The sequence below is a fragment of the Triturus cristatus genome, chromosome 9, assembly GCF_964204655.1.
Source record: "Triturus cristatus chromosome 9, aTriCri1.1, whole genome shotgun sequence".
Taxonomy (NCBI): domain Eukaryota; kingdom Metazoa; phylum Chordata; class Amphibia; order Caudata; family Salamandridae; genus Triturus; species Triturus cristatus.
Window position 1 is genome coordinate 167,326,894 of NC_140592.1, and position 21,856 is coordinate 167,348,749.

Below are 21,856 nucleotides of genomic sequence, written 5' to 3' on the forward strand. Positions count from 1 at the left end.
TGATTCTGGGCAAATCACTTGATCTCCCCGTGCCTAACCAAAAAAAAAAAAGAATGTGTCCTCATGTAACGCAACTGGTGCTATGTAAAGCGCTCTGATACCCGAAACCGGGTCAAGTTCGCGCTATATAAAACTCTGTAAAAAAGAAAAAGAAAAAGGACACACCTCCAACAAGCCCACAAAATACTGCTCACTCTTCTACAAAAGAAAGTCATACTATCACCAAAGCACATTCTCTAAACTGCCTACTAATAAATACTCAGTCACTCTCAAAAAACAAGCATCACATTTATGACCTTCTCACTGACACACAACCTGAGTTACTTCATACCTGAATCATGGTTGGGAGATGAAATTGCTCCAGTCTTGCAAGAAGCGATTCCTCTAGGCTGTAAAACTATCACACAAAATTGTTCAAGCAAACATTAAATATCACTGATCGCGTCTCCATACAATTTTGTGAGGCCCCCTTCACCAGATGCAACCCTACACCATTTTCCTGCTGTAACTTCCTGCTCTTTTACAGACTCCCACCCAGCAATGCAACATTCCCAGACACACTTCTAGACAGAGTTTCAAACCATATAACGCTCCACTTCAACCTATGCATTCTGGGTGACCTAAACATTTGGTTTGACAAGCCCAATATGCCCCATGCAAAATCAATCATCCCTGGCCTAGATGCACTGAACCTACAGCAGATTGTCCACAAATGCACACACATCGCTGGACACATCCTATATATCATTTTTGCAAATACAGAACTAGTTACCTTTCAACTAATGACTCCAGTCACATGGTCAAACCACCATTTGCTTGCTTTCCAACCTAAAACAACACAAATCAACACACCTATCGACCGGGGAACAAACCTAATTTTGAACACTTAGAAACACAGCTAACATCCAGTACAAATCTAGACACAATAAATTCTGTTAAAACTAAATGAGTGGCTACAGGAAGCTTTTGATATCCTAATATCACTAAGAACAACACAACAGAACAAAAGAAAAGAAAACAGGCACCTTTGAGAAATACAGAGCTTAAAGAGATAAAACAGCAAATTAGAAAAGTACAGCGTTCATGGCTCAAGACAAATTCCAAACATGACAAACTGATACTATTAAGACAGAATTCAAAATGCTAAATGTGCAAATAAAAGGATTCTATAAATGGTTTACAGAAATTCGTAAACCTAATTGCCTAGAAGGAGCTCATCCCATTACTCAAGATTTCACAGACAAACTGTCAAATCATTACACGACCAAAGCAGACATGTTGGACTCCTATTTAAAACAAAGAAAAAGCACCAGCACCTACCCTTTTCCAAGACGACAACACAAGAGTACGCTAACCCAGCCTTTCCATTCCTTCCAACTTATTTCACACAATTAATTTATGGACCTGGTCAAACGAGAAGGCCTGCCGGTATCCCTTCTTACCCGTATCCACCACAAACCTTCACAAAAATCTTTCTAACTATCTCTGCTGTTACACCAGTAAGAAGAATCATCAACAATTCCTGAACTACAGGAATCTTTCCAGAAGAACTAAATACGTCATACATATTACTAAAGAAAACAAACCTGGATCTGCTTAACCCTGACAACTGCAAACCGATTATAAAGGGACCTTTCTTGGGAAAACTGATAGAAAGAGAATCATTCGCCCAGATACCACAATACATTGAAGATAATTTCATACTTTCAGACTTCCAAGCAGGATTCCGTCCAGGAAGAGGCATAGAATCTGCCCTCGTTGCCATCTGGGATGACCTTAAGAACTCACTTGACCGGAATGGGGTTGCCGCACTATGTCTCTTGGACCTCTCAGCTACCTTTGACATGGTTGACCATGACACTAATATAAAGACTCTGGGAAGCCAGCATAGAGGGGACTGCTCTAGACTGGATCACATCCTCCCTTCACAACAGTTTTAATGTCATCCATACACCCCCTTTCTCTTCCAAACCGTACTTCACAATAGCTGAGGTGCCCCAACCCACCCATGCATTTCAACATTTACATGAAGTTGTTACAATCACTGATCAATCAGTTTCACCTCACATGCTATAACTATGCAGATGACACACAAATAATCCTTAAACTGGAAAGCCCCAAAGACATTGGGAACTCCTAATTTTCAGTTGTCTCAGAGCTATGGATCAGTGAATGACATGGAGCCATCTCAAATTGAATGCTTCCAAAACTGAAATACTCCTGTGTGGGGATTGGAAAAATTATGACCCACTCACCACCTGGCCTGATGATCTGGGAACACCACCTGAAGTATCAATGGAAGTAAGAAACCTCAGAATTACCATGGACTCCAAGCTATCAATGAATGCCCAAGTGGACAAACTAGCAAGATCAAGCTTTGTTACTATAAAAACTCTTTGACGCATATTCCCCCACCTGGGATTTCCACACAATGTCCAGTCTACTATCACTCTTGTTCTGTCTAAACTCGATTACGCCTATAAGCTCTACCACGGATCACCTTTAACAACTATGAAAAGTCTACAAAGGATTCAGAACTCTGCTGCCAGACTATTCTTAAATATAAAGCCACAAGCCCACATGTACCCTGCCTTGAAGACCCTACATTGATTACAAAGTGCCAGATCATGCACATTCAAGCTGCTTTGTATCACCCACAAAGCGATATATGGAGCAGGACCTCTCTTCATCAGGAATGAGATCACCAAATACATTCAACAAAAGGAACGTCCACTCTAGAATGGCACCTCGCCTCAAAATCCCCGCATACACGAAAAAAAACATAGGTGGCACATCCTTCTCTGTTCAAGCAGCCGATAACTACCTTATCTCCAGAAGACTACTCAATAGTTGGCTCTTTCCCACATAACCACCATACTCAAACATAAATATGCAGCATATCCCTCTGTATCTAAGCATTTATTTGGACTATAGATTTGTAACTACATATGTGTATTGCTTTGTATAAACATGTATAATAATTCTGTTTTTAAATATATAGATATTCGTTAGTTCTGCTTTACAAATGTACATATTACTTATAATTATAATATTCAATGTTTAACATGTATATAGTTGACTGCATAAATAAGTAAATCTTTTATCATAACCATTTATCTAAAATTGTTTCACTGCTGAATTACAAAAAAATAAATACATAAATTAGCTTAAAGTACAGCAACACTTGAAAGTCTGAGTTTATTAATTACAACTTTAATCTACATATATTACCTTCCTTATACAAATATACCTTCTATGTACTTATGTATCTTTATATTTATTACTTTGCTTCTAATTCAGCATCTCCAACGACCTACCCTACATCTCACCCTATACCTCTCACAATATATCCTCTACCTTCACTCTGACTCATCTCAAACCTTATTTTGCTACTCTCTCCAATGCACTACCATTTTTCTCACCCTATACCTCTCAGTATATTCTCTACTTTAACTATCTGACTCATTACAAAACCTCATTCTACTATTCTTTCCAATGCAGCACCCTATTTCTCACCCTATACCTCTCTCTATATTTTATCTTCCTCCGCTCTCTCACTCATCCCAAACCCCATTCCACTACTATGATCCCCAAATTAACCCTGTAGGAGAGTAGGACCTGCTTCACATGTATACCCCCACTTTTTGCTGGTGTTTCACTGTTTTTTTCTTAAGTCTGGCTGGGACCCTGCTATTCAGGGCCCCAGCCTAGCTGCTTCCTCTCTAGATTGATTGCATGTACTTTAGGTACATTACAGATTGGATCTGAGGTACCCTTATAAGTCCCTAGTATATGCTATACTATGTACACAGGGCATAGGTACCCCAGAGGCCTAGCAGGGGCTGAAGCATGTATTATGCCACCCCTGGAAAGCCACCCAAAATGGCACCACAGGTCTGCTACTGCAGCCTGGGTAAGGTGGTGCATGCACCCCTTACTGTGATATAGGTTACCTATATCACTACACATATACACACATATAAACCTATAAGTCACTCCTATGGCAGGCCTTATCAATCCTGAAGGCAGAGTGCTTGGTTCTTATGTGAGAGGGTGCCCATGCATGAGCAGAGCCCCTCTGCAGCGTTCGGAGACCCTTCTCTGATGCTGTTTGTAGTGCAGCCTGACCATATACTCTTAAGTGCATTATAACCAAACTGTAAATGTTAACTTTGGACTGGCTGCACGGAAACCTGTCGTGTTTGGTGTCAAACACCTTGGAATCATACCCCCACACCAGTAACTGGTGTGGGAGTATGATCACACCCTTCTAGAGGGAGAGACATGACTGTACTGGTCTACCCGGTAGAATCCTAATAGAGCCCTGGCATCACAAAATGGATGCTGCAGCCACAGACACGGGTCTGGCCTCCTGCTGCTGACCGAAACTCCGGCAGGGGAGGCCTGGACAATAGGTTTCCTGTCACAGGGAGGTGTAACCACCTCCCAGACAGGCTTATGTGTATTGGGGCTGGGTGGGAGCACTCTCTGAGTGCTTTGAAGTCCTGCACTGGGGGCACCTTTGGTGTCCCTGTGCATAGTTCAGCTCAAACCAGTTCAGGGGCTTCCAGCCCCTGCTCTGGCGCGAAACTGGACTAAGGAAATGGGTGTACCCTCCTATAGGTGGGTCCCCAGAGCTAGTCCAACCCCTTCCTTAGGTATAAGAAAGGAACCTCTGTAACCAGAACTTTAGATTACCCTGGACGAAACTCTGAAGCCGAATCCTGGACCTTCGATGCGCTGCTAAAGACCAGACGACTGAAGAAATCTCCCTTGGGGTCAAGGAGTGACTCCCCTGATTGGCAGGCACCAACGAAGCATTTTGCCGGTCTGCATCATCGAAGCTCCCGCCGGACTCCGAAGTATTTGCAGCCCAGGAAGAGGATTTCCAGACATCTCAGAGGCCGTCCCGAGTCCCCAGCAAAGCTGAGACCCGCAGCCCTCGTGAGTAGCGTGGAACCGGAACACCTGGTCACCGTGCATTTCTGCAAGCTCATTGACTTCTCGACATCTCTTGAAGTCGTGCATGGACTCACTTGCATCCCCCACCTCGAGCACTGAATCCACTGAAGACTGTCGGCCTAGTCACCCCGAGTGACCCGTGGGCCCCCATTTTGTGTTTTGTCTCGAGGTCCCTTCGCGATCCCTGGTCCGTTGACTGGTGGGTCACTGAGGGGGTAACTTTGACTTTCCTTGGGCTTCCCTGGTTGCTCCAGACGTGCCCTGACTCCCATCCAAGTGGTGAGTACCTCAGACCTTGCTGGTCTGCACCGAAGCATTTCTTCACTTCCTGCGTGGGTTGCTGTTGCCAAGGCTTGTTGTGTCCAATCCGGTTACCGACGCTGCAGCACTCGACATCCTTCGCGGGACAGCTCGAATCCAGCTCCTGGTCGTCCTCGACGCCTCCTGGTCCTCGTGGCTGAAGAGTCACGCTTCACCTCCTTCACCTGAAATCACCCGACATCGGTGGGCATCTGCCTATCACCTTCCTGGTCACTGGCTAGTGACCCAGACTCTGTCCCCTCTGCTTTCAGGTTCTTCTCATCTTCGATCCAGGCTTGGATCTCTTCGGACACTTCGCATCATCACGGCAGCAGCACTTCTTCGCCAGCTCCCATTGAAATCGACGACGCGACCCGACACCAAAAGACACCTATGCACCCGGCTTCCCTGGGTGAGGTAACATGAGTACTCCGGGGCCCCCGTAGGTGCTAGTCCTAGAACTTCCTAAGTCCAAAAGGGTTTGGTCCTGACTCATTTCTAAGTGTCCCTAATCTTTAAAAATCTAACCGCGCCTTTCCCCATAGAAGCTAACGGGAGCTCGCGGCTGCCCCGTGGGTACCCTGTGTCACTACCTTGGGTGGTTCCTTGGGGTGCCAGCGATTCTACAGGCTCTAGGCCTTGTGTCTAGTTAAGTCGTGGTTCTTATACCACTATTTTAGTATATGGTTTGGCTCGCCCTTAGGGCCTGACGTGTATTTGTGCTATTTTACAGTGATTATTGAAGTGTAACTTATGTGTTTTGACCTCTAGTCTCATAAAGAGACTAGGAGGGTGTGTTTAGTAATAAATACATATATTTTATATATATACCTGGTGTGAATGTCATTCATTTAGGCACTCAAGAGATTATAGACTGGTAAAACAAGCTGCTTTACATTTCTTCAGGACTTAGCCTGAAGGCTGCTCTCCATAGCTACCACTAGGATAGCTTTCAATAAAGGTTGTCTTTAACCTATTTATTTAGAAATCTGTTTATTGAGTTTTAAAATGTTGCAGCAAGAAAATTATACAATGTAGTACAGAGTGGCAAAGAGCATAATTACAACTAATACACAGTAAGGACTCAGAGCATGTCTCATATAAGCATAACACTTTACACCAATTGAGGGGCATTCAGTATGGACTAAAGTTGTGACCCGTGAGTCTGTAATAACAACTACCATCACGCGTGATGTTGCAGTCACTGTGTCAGCTGAGGGTAGCAAGTCACCGCCTTATTCACCATAGACGTATGCTGCCCAGTGTACCCCTTGATCAATAATCAAACAGCTTTGTGCACCCGCACTGCAACTGGGGAACTGTCCTTCTTGCCACAGAACAACGAAAACAACATCTAACAGCAGCTCTCCTGTCTTAATTCTAGGCGTCCTTCTCCCTCAAACCCCCCTCCCGTCGAGTCCCTCCTCCGGCCCCCACCCCAGGAACGTCATGTGTATTAACGTCCGGGCTGCGACGCGCAGGGTTGCCAGAATCCAAGCAAATCAGCCCCAGCGCTGCGGCACCCCGTCAGATCGGACCACCTCCCTGCAGCTAACACGGGCCCTGCAGCTCACCCTCGACCCCAGCCAGAGTCACCCCATCAGATTGTAACAGGACCTGCAGCATCTCTCCCCATTGGGATGCGATCGGTGTCATCCGGAGGCCCAGCGTTTCCTCTCTCCGAAGTGCCACCTCCTCCGCCTTGGCCCAGACTAGAAAAGAGCCGCGCCACGCCCGCACGTGTGGTGCAGCGTCTGCTTTCCAGCGTTTAGTGATGAGTCGCTTTGCCACTATGATCCCCAGGTCTATAAAACGAGATGCTACCTTGACCGGGGGCGACCTATGAAAGAGGTGCAACAGGTAAGTAGGCCACTCAGGGAGGATCTCCCGTCCCGTACACCGACGGAGCATCCCGTGTATCGCCTGCCAGTATGCACTCAGTTCCGGGCAGCCCCACAGCATGTGAAGCAGATCAGCATCAGCTTCCGCACAACGGGGGCAGCTGGCATCCACACGGTGGAAATACCTATTAATGGTGGCAGGCGTTAGGTAGGCCCTATGCAAGACGAAGAACTGTATTTGTCGGAGTCTCATATTTCTAGGTACCCTCCTCGGCCCTTGCAACACCCTGTCCCATTCATTGTCTGCCATGGGGCGGGCGAGGTCTCCCTCCCATTTCTCGCGTAGTGCACCCAGACTTGGCACAGCATGCGCGCGTAGTGCCGCAGCAAACCACCTGATCAGGTGTCCCCCGCGGCCCAAGACATGGAGGTACTGCATCACCAAGTGTTGTTCCGGCTCCTCCCGTAGGTCTCCCCAATGCCCTGTGAGCGTCTCTACCAGGGCCCGATGGCGGAGGAACTGGCCCTGCGCTAGCCCCGTCTCCTCCGCAAGGGCCGCGAACGACAAGAATTCTCCCTCCCGGTAGAGATCCTCCAACGTGTGGATATCCACCGCATGCCAGTCCCTCAGCTCCGCGGCCCCGAGTGTGTCCCGGCCGCAAGGGGAACCCTCCAGGGGCATAGCTGGGGCATAGGGGATCCTGGCACTGGTGAGCCGGAGGCTTCTGCGGTAGCATTTGCACGCCACCGCTAACAGCACCGGTGCTGGCCGTGAAGCACCCGTCGTCGGGTGAAAGATCCGCAGAAGCTCCGCCACTGCCATCGGAGGACTCTCCGCTGTTGCAGTATCCTCCCGACATCTGTCCGCCAGCCACCGGGCTACCCATTGCAACTGCGCCGCCAAATAGTAGTGTTCAAGACAGGGCATTGCAAGCCCGCCCTGGCCAACGGGAAGGCATAGCTTGGGCAACGCGACCCTATGGCGTGCCGCTCCCCAGACAAAATCCCAGAGGGAGCGCATGAGGCCTGTGAAGAAAGATGCCGGTAAGTACAGCGGCAGATTGGCAAAGTAGTACAACAACCGAGGCAGCACTACCATCTTGACCAGCGCTATTCGGCCAGTGACAGACAGGGCTAGCGTACTCCAGAATACCATCTGAGCCCGAAGCGCCGTCACGGTTCGCCCCAGGTTACCCTCCACCAGGTCCTCTGGCCGGCGATAGATCTGGACTCCCAAGTAACGAAAGGTGTCCGGTTGCCACTGCACTCGTACCCACCAAGCTGGTTAGCGGGATCCTGAGTGTCGTCCCGAAATGCATAGAGGCAGGATTTGGCCGCATTCACCCGGAGCCCCGAGAGCTGTTCAAAAGTGGACAAGACACGTTCCAGGGCCACAGGGATAGAAGACACATCCCTAACAAAAACTAGGAGGTCATCCGCATAAAGGGATACCTGGTGCACCGCATCCCCCAGCGGAATGCCATCTGCCAGGTCCCTACGAAGCGTCGCCGCCAATGGCTCCATTGCGAGCGCAAACAGGAGGGGCGACAACGGGCAGCCCTGCCTGGTGCCGCGTCCTACCTTAATGGGTTCCGAAACATACGGGCCAGTACGCACTCTCACCGTCGGACCCTTATACAGGAGAGCCGCCAGCTGGAGAAAGCCGAGCCCCATCCCGAAGCGCGACAGTGTAGTCACCAGGTACCCCCATTCCAGGCTATCAAAGGCCTTCTCCAGGTCTAAAATCAGACATCCTGCCCGGGGCCAGAGGCGGGTGCTCTCCGCCATGACTCGAAAGAACCGCCTCAAATTGAGAGAGGTGCTGCGTTTAGGCACGAAGCCGTTTTGGTCACCGTGTACCAGCGCAGGCACCACCGGCGCCAGCCTCTCCGCCAGTATCTTCCCCAGAATTTTATAGTCTGTATTGAGCAGGGCGAGCGGGCGGTAAGACCCCAGCTGGGTGGCATCGCGGCCCGGCTTAAGCAGGGAAATCAGATAGGCCTCCTTCATCGACTCCGGTAACGTGCCGTTCTCCAGAGCTGTTAAGTAGAGGCTGTGGAGCTTTGGTATCAGGGACTCCCGGTAGGCCTTATAGTATTCCGCCGGGAGCCCATCCGGCCCCGGCGCCCTGCCCGTCGCCAGCGAGGAGACAGCATCTCCTATCTCTTCCACCGTGGGGGGGCCCTCCAGAAGATCATGGTGCTCCTCCGGCACCACGGGCAGTACTACACTGCCCAAAAATTCATCCAAGTCACACTCTCTTCTCCTTCCAGTTGACCGGTACAGAGAGGTATAGTACGCCGTGAATGCTTGATGAATTTCCCATTGGGTATGGACAAGCGTACCATCAGGGCCAGCAATGGCACCTATAGGGGCCCGCGTGGTCTCCTGCCGAATCAGCCAGGCCAGGAGCCGCCCGGCCCTATCCGACGTAGCGTGCACCCTAGCCGAGTGAGCCGCATAATTAAGGCAGCGCAGCCGGTCTAGAAGTTCGGCATGGCGTGCCCTGAGCTCCAATAAGTCACTTGAGCCTGCACCGCCACCCTCCCCAGGCAATTCACACGTGAGGAGGCGGGATTCCAGGTCGGCAAGAGTTCGCGCCAACTGCCTACGAATATTCCACGTCGCACCCAAGCAGTGCCCCCTAATATACACCATATGGGCGTCCCATTCCAACAACTCACTGTCCGTAGTGCCCTCATTTAAGTCAAAGTATTGTTCGATCGCCGTACCCAGGGAGGCACGAAACTCCGAGTCCTCCAAAGCCACCGTCTGAAGGCGCCAGGTCGGAACCGGAGGTCTATCCGGTCGCCACCGAAGTCCCAGGATGAGGGGGTTATGGTCCGAGTGCGTCCTGCCCATATACTCCGCCCGAACCACCCACGGAAGCACCGATTGGGTACCCACCACCCTGTCCAACCGAACATGGAGGCCGTGAACCGCTGAATAGAATGAGTAGACGCGGTCGCCGGGGTGCATGCTCCGCCACAGGTCAGTCAGGGTCCACTGCGATAGCCAGGCGGCCAGGGCCCTAGCATTCGACCCCACCTGTGTGCTCCGCAGGGGTGGGAAGGACCGGTCTAAGTGCACATCTAGGACGGAATTAAAATCTCCTCCCAAGAGCCAGGGAAGGCCAGCGTACGGCGCCAGCGCCGTCGACAGCCCGGCCAGGTAAGAGGGCTGTTCTACATTTGGCGCATAAAGGGACCCCAGCAGTACCTGTTGCCCATCAATCTTCCCGTGTACCAGGGTATACCTCCCCTCCGGGTCCACCAGCACCTCCAAACAAACAAATGGGGTACCCGCCCTCACCCATATCAGCGTGCCTCTAGCGTGCGCCGAGCATGTGGTGCCGTACACCTGTCCCCTCCAGCGCATGCGCAGTCTGTCCAGTTCCCTCGGCGTCATATGTGTTTCCTGCAGGAGAGCTATGGCCACTGCGTGTCGCTGCATGTATGCATAGACCGAGTACCAACGCGCCGGCGTGTGCATACCTCGGACATTCCACGTGACTACATTGGTAACAGCCATGGGTAGATCCAAAGTGGAGATCTGCGACCGGGGCCAGGGACACCGCCCCAGAGCGGGAGGCAGAGGGCCGTCACTAGATTACATAGGGAGCTGCATTGATAACCAATTAGAACAACATCATGTAAACGTACAATCAAATACAAAACCAGACCAAACAGGCCAAAGTAACCATCAGGGCAAACCCCTCTGCAGGTGTTCGTCCAAACCATGAAGCAACGCTCACAATATTAAACTGAGCTTAATTGTGGCTGATGGGGCGGGCGAGTGGTGGTCGCTGTGCGTGTGTGGTCCCCTGTAAAGGTGCCTGTGTATATGCGGTGCAAGGGTCTCCCCTGCGCAGGGCGCAATGTGAGCCGGAGGAGCGCGCGGTCTCCACAACATATGCCCGCAGTCGGGAGCGTCCAGTACAACAGGTGCGCACCCCACTAGAGAGAAACACAAGCCCGGTCGCCTCTTCCTAATCTCATCCTCCCCGCCAACCCCCCCAAATACCCCGACAACAGGCCCCCCCTCCCATCCACCCCCCATCACCCCCTCCACACCACAGGCCCGGGCCAAGCGGCATCAGCCCACACGAGTCAGGGCCCAGAGCTGGGGAGTACCTTTGGCGATGACCCCAACCTCCCCACCACCCATGTCCTACATGACATGGTCCGATGTCTGTGGGGTGACCAGCGGCAGCAGCTGGTCATCCGATATTACAGTGGACGGGGAAGAGGAGCCGCTGGCCACCAGTCCACCCTGCTCCCGGGTAATTTCCCCACTCCTGCTGTCCGGGGACCCAAGAGTGGCCACCGCTTCCAGCGCCTCTTGCCGTTCCATTCTGCTCCTCTCCGGGCTAGGGGCCACTCCCAGGGTACGTCCCTCCTCTCGCCGGTGTCCTCTCCCCCTGCGCTGCCGAGATCTCCTGCGACGCCGCGGAGCCGCTTCCGCATCCGGCGGCCGCCGGCCATCGCTGCGCCCAGTGTCCTCCAACCAGTCCCAAACCTCAGATGGTGCATCGAAGAAGCGAGTGCCGTCGGCGGTGACCACCCGCAGACGGGAAGGAAACAAAAGGGCGTATGATATCTCCAACTCACGCAGGCGACGCTTGACCGCCAGATAGTTGCTGCGGCGCTTCTGCACCAGGGCAGTATAGTCCGGGAAGAATTGTACCTGTCCATTGCCAACAGCGATGCTACCAAGTCGCCGGGTCTCCCGGAGCACCACATCCCTATCCCGGTAGTTAAGGAGCTTAAACAGGAAGGGCCGAGGTCGAGACCCGGGGCCGGGCCTCCGCGCTGGTACCCTGTGGGCCCGCTCCACTACAAAGTGCGGCGAAAGCTTCTCGGGGCCGATCAGGCCGCGCAGCCATTCCTCCTCGTAGTGTTCCGGCTGCCGCCCCTCCTCCCCCTCCGGCAGGCCCACCACGCGCACATTGCTGTGCCGTGAACGTCCTTCGGCATCGTCCACGCGATCCTCCAGAGCATGGACGCGGTCAAGCAGGTCCTGGAGGGTGGCCGTGTGAGTGGCCACGACCGGCCGCACGTCTTGCAGAGTCTGCCCCTGTAGCGTCACCTTGTCCGCCAGTTTGCGATGATCCGCGTGGAGCAACGTGAAGTCAACGGTGACTTTGTCAATGCGGGCCTCTAAGGAAGATCTCGTTTGCTCGAGCGAGGATCCTATCCGCTCCACCGCGGCCAGCACAGAGTCCAGTTTAGCCGCCAGTAGCTCAGTTTGTGGAGCCGGGCCAGAGTCTCCGGGCGCCGCAGCCCGGCCCGGGCCGGCCGCCGGTGGCTGGCCATCCCTCTGGGCATTGCGCAGCCGACCCATGACCAGTTGCTGCGCAGTGGGCATCCGCCCGCAGTCTACGCGACCAGTGACCAAGTCCTGTCCAGTCCAAGCCAGCTGTCCCTCCGCAGCATCGTGAATTCACTCACTACACTCCCACGCAGACTCTCACGTGTGGGCCTCCACGTCGGTAGTCAAGCGCCTGTGCACCGTCAGGTGGCTCCCAGCAACGACCCCGTGCGAGGCGCCGCACTCCCTGAACACGCAGCGTGGGCAGCAGTGGAAGAACCGCTATCAGCGGGCCCCGGGCGGCGTCTCACTCCCCGGTACTCCCGTTACCTTCATAATAGTCCTCCGCAGGCAGCCGGGTGTCGCAACGGGGGCCACCTCCTCCTCCACAGCAACGTGATCTCGCCTCGGCGGGCTCTGGACCGCAGGGTGGCTCCCGCTGGGGTGTCAGGCCCACTCCGCTCTCTCCGCAGCCGGCCAGATCGTCCGCCTCTCAGAGTTGTCCAGCGTCCACACCGTCGGCGCCGGACACCTGTTCCTCCGCGTGGTTCCTCAGGGCAAGGCGTCGCACTCCCAGGACACACAGCGGGGCAGCAGCGGAAGCCCCGCTATCTGCGGGCCCCGGGCGGCGTCTCACTCCCCGGCCTTCCCGTTACCTTGCGCCATAGATCACCACGGGCAGCCGGGGGTCGCAGCGGGGAGCGCCTCCCCCTTCACTGCAATGCGATCGCGCCTCGGTGGGCTCCGGGTCGCAGGATGGCTCCCACTGGGTCGTCAAGCCCACCCCGCTCTCGCCGCAGCCGGTCAGGTCGTCCGTCTTCCAGGGCTTCCCGCCGTGCACACCGTCAGCGCTGGACTCCTACTCCTCTGCGCGGTTCCTCAGTGCCGGCTCATCACAGCATGTGCACCGCACTGGCACCCCTACGGAGCCTCTGTGTTACCTCCGGATCCCGATCTCCGGCGCTGTAACTGCCGCGGCCCAGTGGGCCTTCACCAAGCCGCGGTGTCCAGTCGGGCTCGCTGCCGGGCGCCGAGCTCCAGCCTCACTCCGGGACTGCCGGCCGTAGCTTGCAGGCGTCCCCCGCCGCCCTCACAATGCCCACGCGTGCCGATTGTCACGCCGATGTGTTGGGGGGTGAACGAGCCGCCCCCGCCACAGCCCACAGCACCCAGGGGGGTCCCCCTGCAGGAGAAATCCCAGGATAAGGGCACCAACACGACGGAGCTCTACAGGGCTGCGACCATCTTAGTCGCGCGCCAAGCCACGCCCCTAAAGGTTGTCTTTAACCTATAACCAATAAAGGGTTGTTTGGACTGATACAAGGTGCCCACTATAACTAGTGGACAGCATATATCAGGCCAACCTTTCACAAACCCTTTCTAGACCCTTTCCTCCGTGCATTGTCTCATACCTCTTTTACTATTCAGATCTCCTAAATAAGCCTTTCCTCTGACTCTTCCCCCTCCACCTCCTTTTTATTCATCCCAAATCTCCTCCTGCTGCTATGAACTTAAAAAAAAAAAACGCTTTCTAGACCCTTCTCTCTTCTATCCCTCCACTATCCTTTTCAATCCAAATAACTGACTAACATTTCCACCACTCAAATTAATTTCATATTTCCCGATACTAATTCACCAATAATCCTTTTTGAGTTCTGGAGTAGCATGCTGCTCATCGAAAAAGGTATTCGATGCCTCGTGAGGGGTAGTAAGCGCTATATTCATGCAATTACAATACAATCTATCTTATACATGCTGTCCTCATATTTGCTTACATAAAAATGTTAATGGTGGTGTTTGTGTCTTACCATCTGTTTTATTTATGGAGAAGCCTGCGTGCAGGCCACTTGATATGCTTCGTCCTAGGGCTGCTCCCTAGCTCTTCGTGGTCAAAAGCTCCTTTGTGTTCGTAGCCTGGGTCTTTTCTGTTATAATTGTTAAGAAGAGGGTTGGTCCACTTGGTTGAATAGAACCGCACCAAAACTATAACTCCAAAAACCCATTAGCCTGCAAAATGAAAGCCCAGCCCTGGAAATATAGATGTATGACAAATAGGAGTAAGGTGGCTGTTCTACCTCTCCCACAAGTATCTTCTTGGTTTGGAAATCTTTTTATATATGATCACTATTTAAATATGGTGCTTTCTTATTGAACTCATAGTTCCGAAACCCTTAATTTGAGGTAATCACTCACTACTTAAATGTGGAGTTAGGCAAATTATCATCGTTAAACCTACTTATGAATATAATTCTTAACTACTTTTTACTGATTATTTTGTATCAATATGTTGTTACAGAAATATTGACTCTAAAAGAAGTTTTCCAGATTGCAAGTTATGGTAAGTATATTAAAAAATATAATTAAGAATGTGAGAAGTTGCAAAGTTTTTTTCAGCCTTTCTGATGTTACATAAAACTTTACAAAGGTTATGGCGTTTTATTATTTGCACCATTTGTATGAAAATCTGAATACTTGCAACAATTTATTTGATACATTTTGTATGCACTTGCCATTGAGCCTAGAAAGACTGCTAGGTTTGAACTTGCTAACCAAATTTCTGCATGCAATTTTAGTTTTGTCGGTGATTGTTCCCTCCAAACTAAACAGCAAGTTCCACATTATGAGAGTGATGTTGCATTCTAACAAGTGGGATTACATTTAAATTCAAATAATCCGAATGGCAAGTCAAATGAGCTGTAGTTTACCAATGCATAGTTTTAGTTTACTCCACATCCTACGACCAATATTAACCCTTCAACTGGGAGGCTTTCCACCCCATTGCTTAGCCCTTTTTTTTTTTTTTTACTATTTGGGCTACTTTACGCTTGGCCTTCCATTTAACGTTTTCGTTTTCCACATAAGGTATCCACATCAAAGTTGCATTCTTTTTCCCAACATCATAGAGATTCTAAAGTCACCCAGGGATTGTGAATTGACCTGTACTAGACAAATAAAACAGCCAAAATATAGCTACATTTTGTGTTTTTGGGGAAAAAGTGCTCCTCCAAAAAGTGTTTGGGTTTTTCCCCCTAAAAATGGCATCAATGAAATGTTTGCTGTGCTACAATCACCATCTTCCCAGCTCTCAGGAACATGAAGAGCTGTATCTAAAAAACATTTTTTTTTAACCACAGTTTCCGCATTTATCTAAGAAGTAGCCCTAATGTTTGTGCTTTCAACCTACTTCCAGTTTGTGGTGGAAACAGGTGTGAAACCCAGAAAGTTATACGTTTCTGAAAAGCAGGTAAAATTCTGATTTCAGCAATGTGTCGATCTCTCAAGGTTTTCCCAAGCAAACTATGTATTGAATTAAAAAAATATGAAAAATAATTAGTTAAGAACAGCCATTTGTAGGAACTTTCTAATTTGTAATTTCTTGTCTCTAAAAGCAATACACTGGTACGTCCGCTAAACCTTTTGGTTGCTGGGATATGTGGGGTTTGTAGGTTCTCCAAGCACCTGAGGTACCCAAAACCAACAACTGAGCCGCACCTTAGATTGGTTTTTCATTGTGTACCAAGTATAGAGCAATTCATATGGTAAAATATAAAGACTGGAAAATGGGTTTTAAGGAAACCTATGTGTTTTTGAAGAAGGCTGAGTTTAGGAACAATGGTTATTTGCACATCTATGAATTTCCACTCTAGCATCTGATTCAGAGGCCATTTTGCAAAGTATCTTCTTTCTTACACAAAGGTTTATATTTGGAAGGCACACATGCAGAGAAATCTAATTGGTAATAACAGATGTTCTACTATCCTGTATTCCCAAGTCTCCCAATAAACGTGGTACCTCACTTATGTGACTGGGCGAAAATCCTTCCCAACACGTCACATTGAGTCATCATATTTTACCCATCAGAATCCATGATTTGTTTTTTACAAAGTGAATAGCTGCGGATTTTGGGCTCTAGCTCAGCCGTCACTAAGTTTACCTCTCATACCCAGACATTTCTGAAAATTAGACTCCTAGGGGATGTCCAGGGTGATGTGACTTCTCTGGGTGTGAGGAGTCGTTTTTAGCCTGAAATCCTTGCAAACCTCAAACTGCTTAAAACTCACATTTTCCTCATATTTCTAAGCGGGAAGTTTGGGAATCTGCGGCTATCCACAAATTTTATACCACCCACCATTCACTCACATCTCTCGATAAAAATGGCCCCTTTATTGTGTGGGTTGGCCTAGCTTCTGCAACAGGAAAAGGCCCAAAGTTGAACATGGACACATCAACTTTTTCCACTGAAAACAGGCCCTTTTTTGCTATTTGGTTAGCTGTGAATTTAGGCCCTAGGCTCACCCGGCACCTATGGAAAGCTACCAAACCTGCACATTTCTGAATATTAGACACTCGTTAGAGTCCAAGGTGGTGTGACTTGCGTATCTCACATCTGTTTTTTTTCCCCAGAAGCTCTTGTGATTCTTAAACTTTGGCTAAAAAACACACATTTTTCTCTCATTTGTGTGATTGAAAGTTAAAGAATCTGCAGGCAGACACAAATTTCCTACCAACCAGCTTTCCTGATAAAATAGGTAATCTCACTTGTGTGGGTGGGCGTAGTGCTCGCCACAGGAAAACGATTGGATTTTGGACCCTAGCATCGTTGGCACCTAGGGAAACCTATCAAAGCTGCACATTTCTGAAAGCTAGACATCTGGGATAGTCCAAGGTGGCATGAATTACGTGGCTCTCAACAGGTTTCTTTACCCAGATGCTCTTGCAAACCTCAAACTATGGCTAAAAGCTCACAATTTCCTCACATTTTTGTGATGAGACGTTCTGGAATCTGCACCACCCAGCATTTCCTCAATTCTCTCAATAAAAAAGGTAAATCTTTTTGGATGGGCCTAGACCCTGTGACAAGGAATGGCCCACAACTCAACATGAACATGTCAACTTTTTCCACTGAAACTTGATCCTTTTTTGCAATTTGGGTAGCTGTGGATTTTGGGCCCTAGCTAACCGACAACTAGAAATACCTAACAAACCTGTTAATTTTTTTTAACTAGACACCTAGGGAATCCAGGATGTGGTTACTTGTGTGGCTCTCCCAGGTTAATTTACCCAGAATCCCTTGCAAACCTCATACTTTGAATAAAAAAACAATTTTACTCACATTTCTGTGATGGAAAGTTTTGGAATCTGCGGAAAGCCACACACTTCCTACCACCCAGCATTCTCTCAAGTCTCCTGATAGAAATAGTACCTTACTTGTGTGCAAACAGTGTTGGCCGGTGGCCGGGGACACATTGGGAAGGGAGTGGGGGCATTAGCCCACACTAATAGGGTTAAAAAAGACCAACACACCCTATATTTATTAAACTGACCACAAGCATTTGTCTGTAGCAGTTACTGGCGAATTGGCACAATAAAAATACAGCAAGCCTAGAATAATTTTTTCAAATTCCATTGAGCCAGTGATTCTCTGAACATTATTTTTTGTTTTTTTAGATCATGATATTGCCATCAACAGATACAGCCGACTGTCAAAAAAAAGAGAAAATGAAAAGGTAATTTTGATGCTTAACTTTTTTACAGTGGGAAGATCATTGTCCCCTCTGAGAAATAAAGATCACTACACGGACACCGAAAGGCGAACCATTTGTTTTTTTTTTTCAGTGTCCTTGGTTCTCTGTTGCTTACACTATACATTTAGCATTAATTATCTACAAATCATTCTTCTGCACCAGATATTCGCTGACAGCCTATCAGTACCAGTGGAAACGGAAAAGCTCCTTAATATGAATTATTTGCATATTGCAATATAAACATTAATTCAAAAAAAGCAATTGCTGAGTTGTAATGATGGCATTTTTTAGTAGGTCACGCTGCAGAGTAGAAATTATGGCTGTCTTTTTTTTTATTGAAGTGTGGTTATTAGTAATTGCAGGAAGTTGATGGCTTTGAAAATAGTACAACTTTTTCAGTCTTGGTCCATGGTGGGGATTTTCCAGATTCTTGCAGCTGACGTAATAAGGGGGCTGATGGCAGTGTTTGAATTTGGTGCTTAGGAAAATGGAATTGGTACAGTTGTAGTTTGTTTGGACACAGCAATGTATATGAAGTAATTATTTTGACTTTGGGGAGGGTGTTTGTGGGTGGTTTGGGGAAAACGAGCTCTGTTTAGCTGTTAAATTCTAATTGCACGCTTTTAGGGCTATTTTGAAACAGCTACATAGTTAAATAAGTATGATTTGTCATCCGTGTTGTGTGTCCTATTGTGAGGTAACCTAAGAAGAAAAAGATAAGGCTATTGGCTAAGCATATCAAGGTGAACCATGTAGTTTCTCAATATTACACCTTATCAAAAGTCCTGAGCAGTGTACTAAAGCATTTACAAATGTAGAGCAAATACACATGCATGACACTTAAAACTGGACCGACCAACAAATGCGGTTCAGTGTGCAAAATGTCCAGATTGCAAAGAAATTTAAAATTTTCACATTCAAGAAAGCAATGCAAACTGTGCACATTACAAAAGAGACCTGTATCACGATTCATAATCATTATGCAAAGACAAATTGTTTAAATATGAGATCAGGGAGAGGGAAACACTTTGGGAGTGAAAGCACTGCACAATTCCATTTGTAGGATTTGAGCATGTTTATAAAATAGTGATGTTGGCTAACTAGTCAAAAGTAGAGTGGAATTTTACTGCAGTATAATTAATAACTTATAGCCTTATAACTTCTAACACCCGAGGAAGAAAATGCAAGTCATAAGTGTACCTCACATGAACTACTGTGTCTATGAAAATTTCAAATAGTTTTGTAAATGGTCATTAGTCTCTTCATGCAGACATATATGGAACTGAATTTTGCATATTTGTCGCTCATACTCTCTCATGGGAATTCTGTCTGAGCACTCTTAAGATACAGGGGCCTCTGTGGACAGTGTTTTACTTCTGCGTTCTATGTTTATTGAAGGAGTAGTCAATGGTCTTTGCTTTGGACAGGCTTGATTCAACAGTTGTCATTCCTTTTAATATTTATCATCTCTATTTAATAAAATATGTCAATACCCTTTCAAGAAATTAAATCTATTTTTGATAATTTCACATATAGCGCAAACATAGCTACAAAGCAACAGCGCGGTATATATTATGGATGAGATTACATTGAAGGGAGGGGCAGAGGTGCTGGGTCAAGGGAGGGGATTACGGGGTGGTGGGTGAGGGTGGCAAAGGAGGGGATATGGGGAGAAGGTTAAATTGTGGAATGGTTATCTGGTTAAGCTGAGAGATGGGGGAAATAGAAGTATATACTGGGAAATAGGGATTGATGCTGCTGATTATGGAAGAGAGAGAAGGTGTAAGAATTGCAGGGGAGGGCGGTGCAGGGAATGAGAGCAGAGGAGTAAGCAGGTGGGGAAATACAAGGCAGTGGCAGTTGGTTATCTCCTTCGGTGGGTTTACTAGTATAGACATTATGTTATAACAACGCGGTACTTTAAGAAATGAGTCTTCATCTGTTTCCTAAATAGAAGAAGGGTGATTCAGACAGATCGGGACTTGGATTAAAATTCACACCCTTGGAGCATAGAAGGAAAATCTCACCATGACATTTCATCACTTCTCCTTCCTGCATTTCCTGATTTCTGATGATGGTGCTGTGGGTTACTTATATATTAACATCTGAATATTTTACCCAGCGAAATGAATTTGCTGTGGGGAGCAGAGCATAATTATGCAAATATTTACTCTTCATTTAGCTGATGCTTTGGTACATTACTCATGCTTTTTTCGGCTGTACTTAATTTACCAAAAGTCTTCCAATCATTTACAAAAGCGAAGTACATGGTGTGTGCAAGAGAGCGAAATAGAGGAATCCAGACCTGAAAGACGGCATTTGGAGCCAACATTAAAAGAAGTTTTATTGAAAGTTGTATTTTAAAACATCTCATTTTTAGGGTGGTAACATGCCAGATAGCAAATCACAGGCTCGATCTAAAATGTAGAAGGCAATAATAGCCAGCTTTTGATCGAGTTGTTGCCTTTTCCAGCAATGGAAAGAAAATAATGAGAAGGACCATTAGCAAAGATACCAACTATGTTTAAATGTCAAGTTTTCTTTACAGTCCTTAAACTTGTAGTTCATCCTGTTTTTAAGCACTTCCAGTTTTTGCAATGGCGCATGATTTAACGCAAAGAAAGTGTTTTGCCAAGGATCTCATATTTGGACGATTGGAGCAAGAAAACACAAGGGAAAGTCTACAGACCCACTAGTTCAAATATGACAGAAGACATAATGGTAAATAAGTAGACTGTGATGCCTGTATTTTCAGTAAAAAAGGGATACAAAATATGTGCTATTTTTACGGTGTAAATAAGTAAAACAAAAACTGAAATATCAACAGACTTACTTGTGTTGTTATTTCACATGTTGAACTGCTTTGACTCCATGGATTTGAAAGCGTTTTAGGGAAATAATGGTAAAAAATGATTAAAGGCTGTCTGCCCCTCCTCCAAATTCACCCTCTCGCTCAGGAGAGCATTTTTGATCTCTGTACCCATCTTGCCAGTTGGAAGCGAGGGTTTCTCAGATCATCATACCAGACTGTGTTTTTTCCTGCTATCTAACATCCTTCGGGTTTGTCTAGGCAGAACATTTAGGTGCCAATTCCGATCCGGTAAAAACCGGGTACGAACCGTCGGACGGAGCCTTTTCTCCGTCCGACTCGTACCCGGTGCGAAATCCATCCGAAAATGCAAGTACGATTCATACGGAAACACCATTTCCGTACGATTCGAACAAAACACCGACCGAACAGAAACTAAACACAATTCCGATCCTGAAAGGAGCCGACGTGACGTCGGTACGCATCCAGCCTACGTTTCACGAACCAGGAAGTACGATTCGAACCGACGTCATCCCGCACGGAAAATATTTACCGGCTGCCAAAAACTGCCGGGAAATCAGGACGACACACGCAAGGAGCAGCTGGACGCGACGAACAGACATGGACCCGAACCTACGTGCCATCCCTGCCCTCCTAGCAGTCCACCTGGCGTACAGGAACCGACGCAGACGCCGCAGAAGGTCAGCACAACAACCAGGGGCAAAGGGGGGGGCAGGGGCAGGACACACAACACCAACACATGGTACCAAATCACACATGGCCTGGACATACCTGACCATCAGGGCCTGGTCACTTCCAGGGGGTGGGGGCAAGGCCAGCAACGCAAGCGTCCGCCACAACGGAAGTGGATGGTCACGCGAACCGGTACGTACCCTACCCAGGCCGCAAGAGCGTGGGTACGGAACGTACCACGCGTCCCCCTACGTCACTCCAACAATAGCGGTACGGCCCGTACCCACGTCAGAAAGGCCTTGGTACAGCTCGTACCAGCATTGCTGGGGTCATGTAGGGGTACGCGTGGTACGACCCGTAGCCACGCCCCCAAGGCCTGTGTACGGTGCGGACCCCACGGCCCGCAACAATGGTGG

General features: G+C 48.5%; 1 protein-coding gene across 2 annotated transcripts in view; it reads left to right on the forward strand.

Annotated features, from left to right (window-relative positions):
- The window catches only part of APPL1 (adaptor protein, phosphotyrosine interacting with PH domain and leucine zipper 1), a 251,911-nt gene that overhangs the window by 73,895 nt on the left and 156,160 nt on the right, over positions 1-21,856 (forward strand). For both annotated transcript variants that reach the window (XM_085624666.1, XM_085624667.1), the window contains exons 6-7: positions 14,710-14,751; positions 17,862-17,920. In XM_085624666.1, the coding sequence (XP_085480792.1) occupies positions 14,710-14,751; positions 17,862-17,920 (101 nt within the window). The remainder of the gene's footprint in view (positions 1-14,709; positions 14,752-17,861; positions 17,921-21,856) is intronic.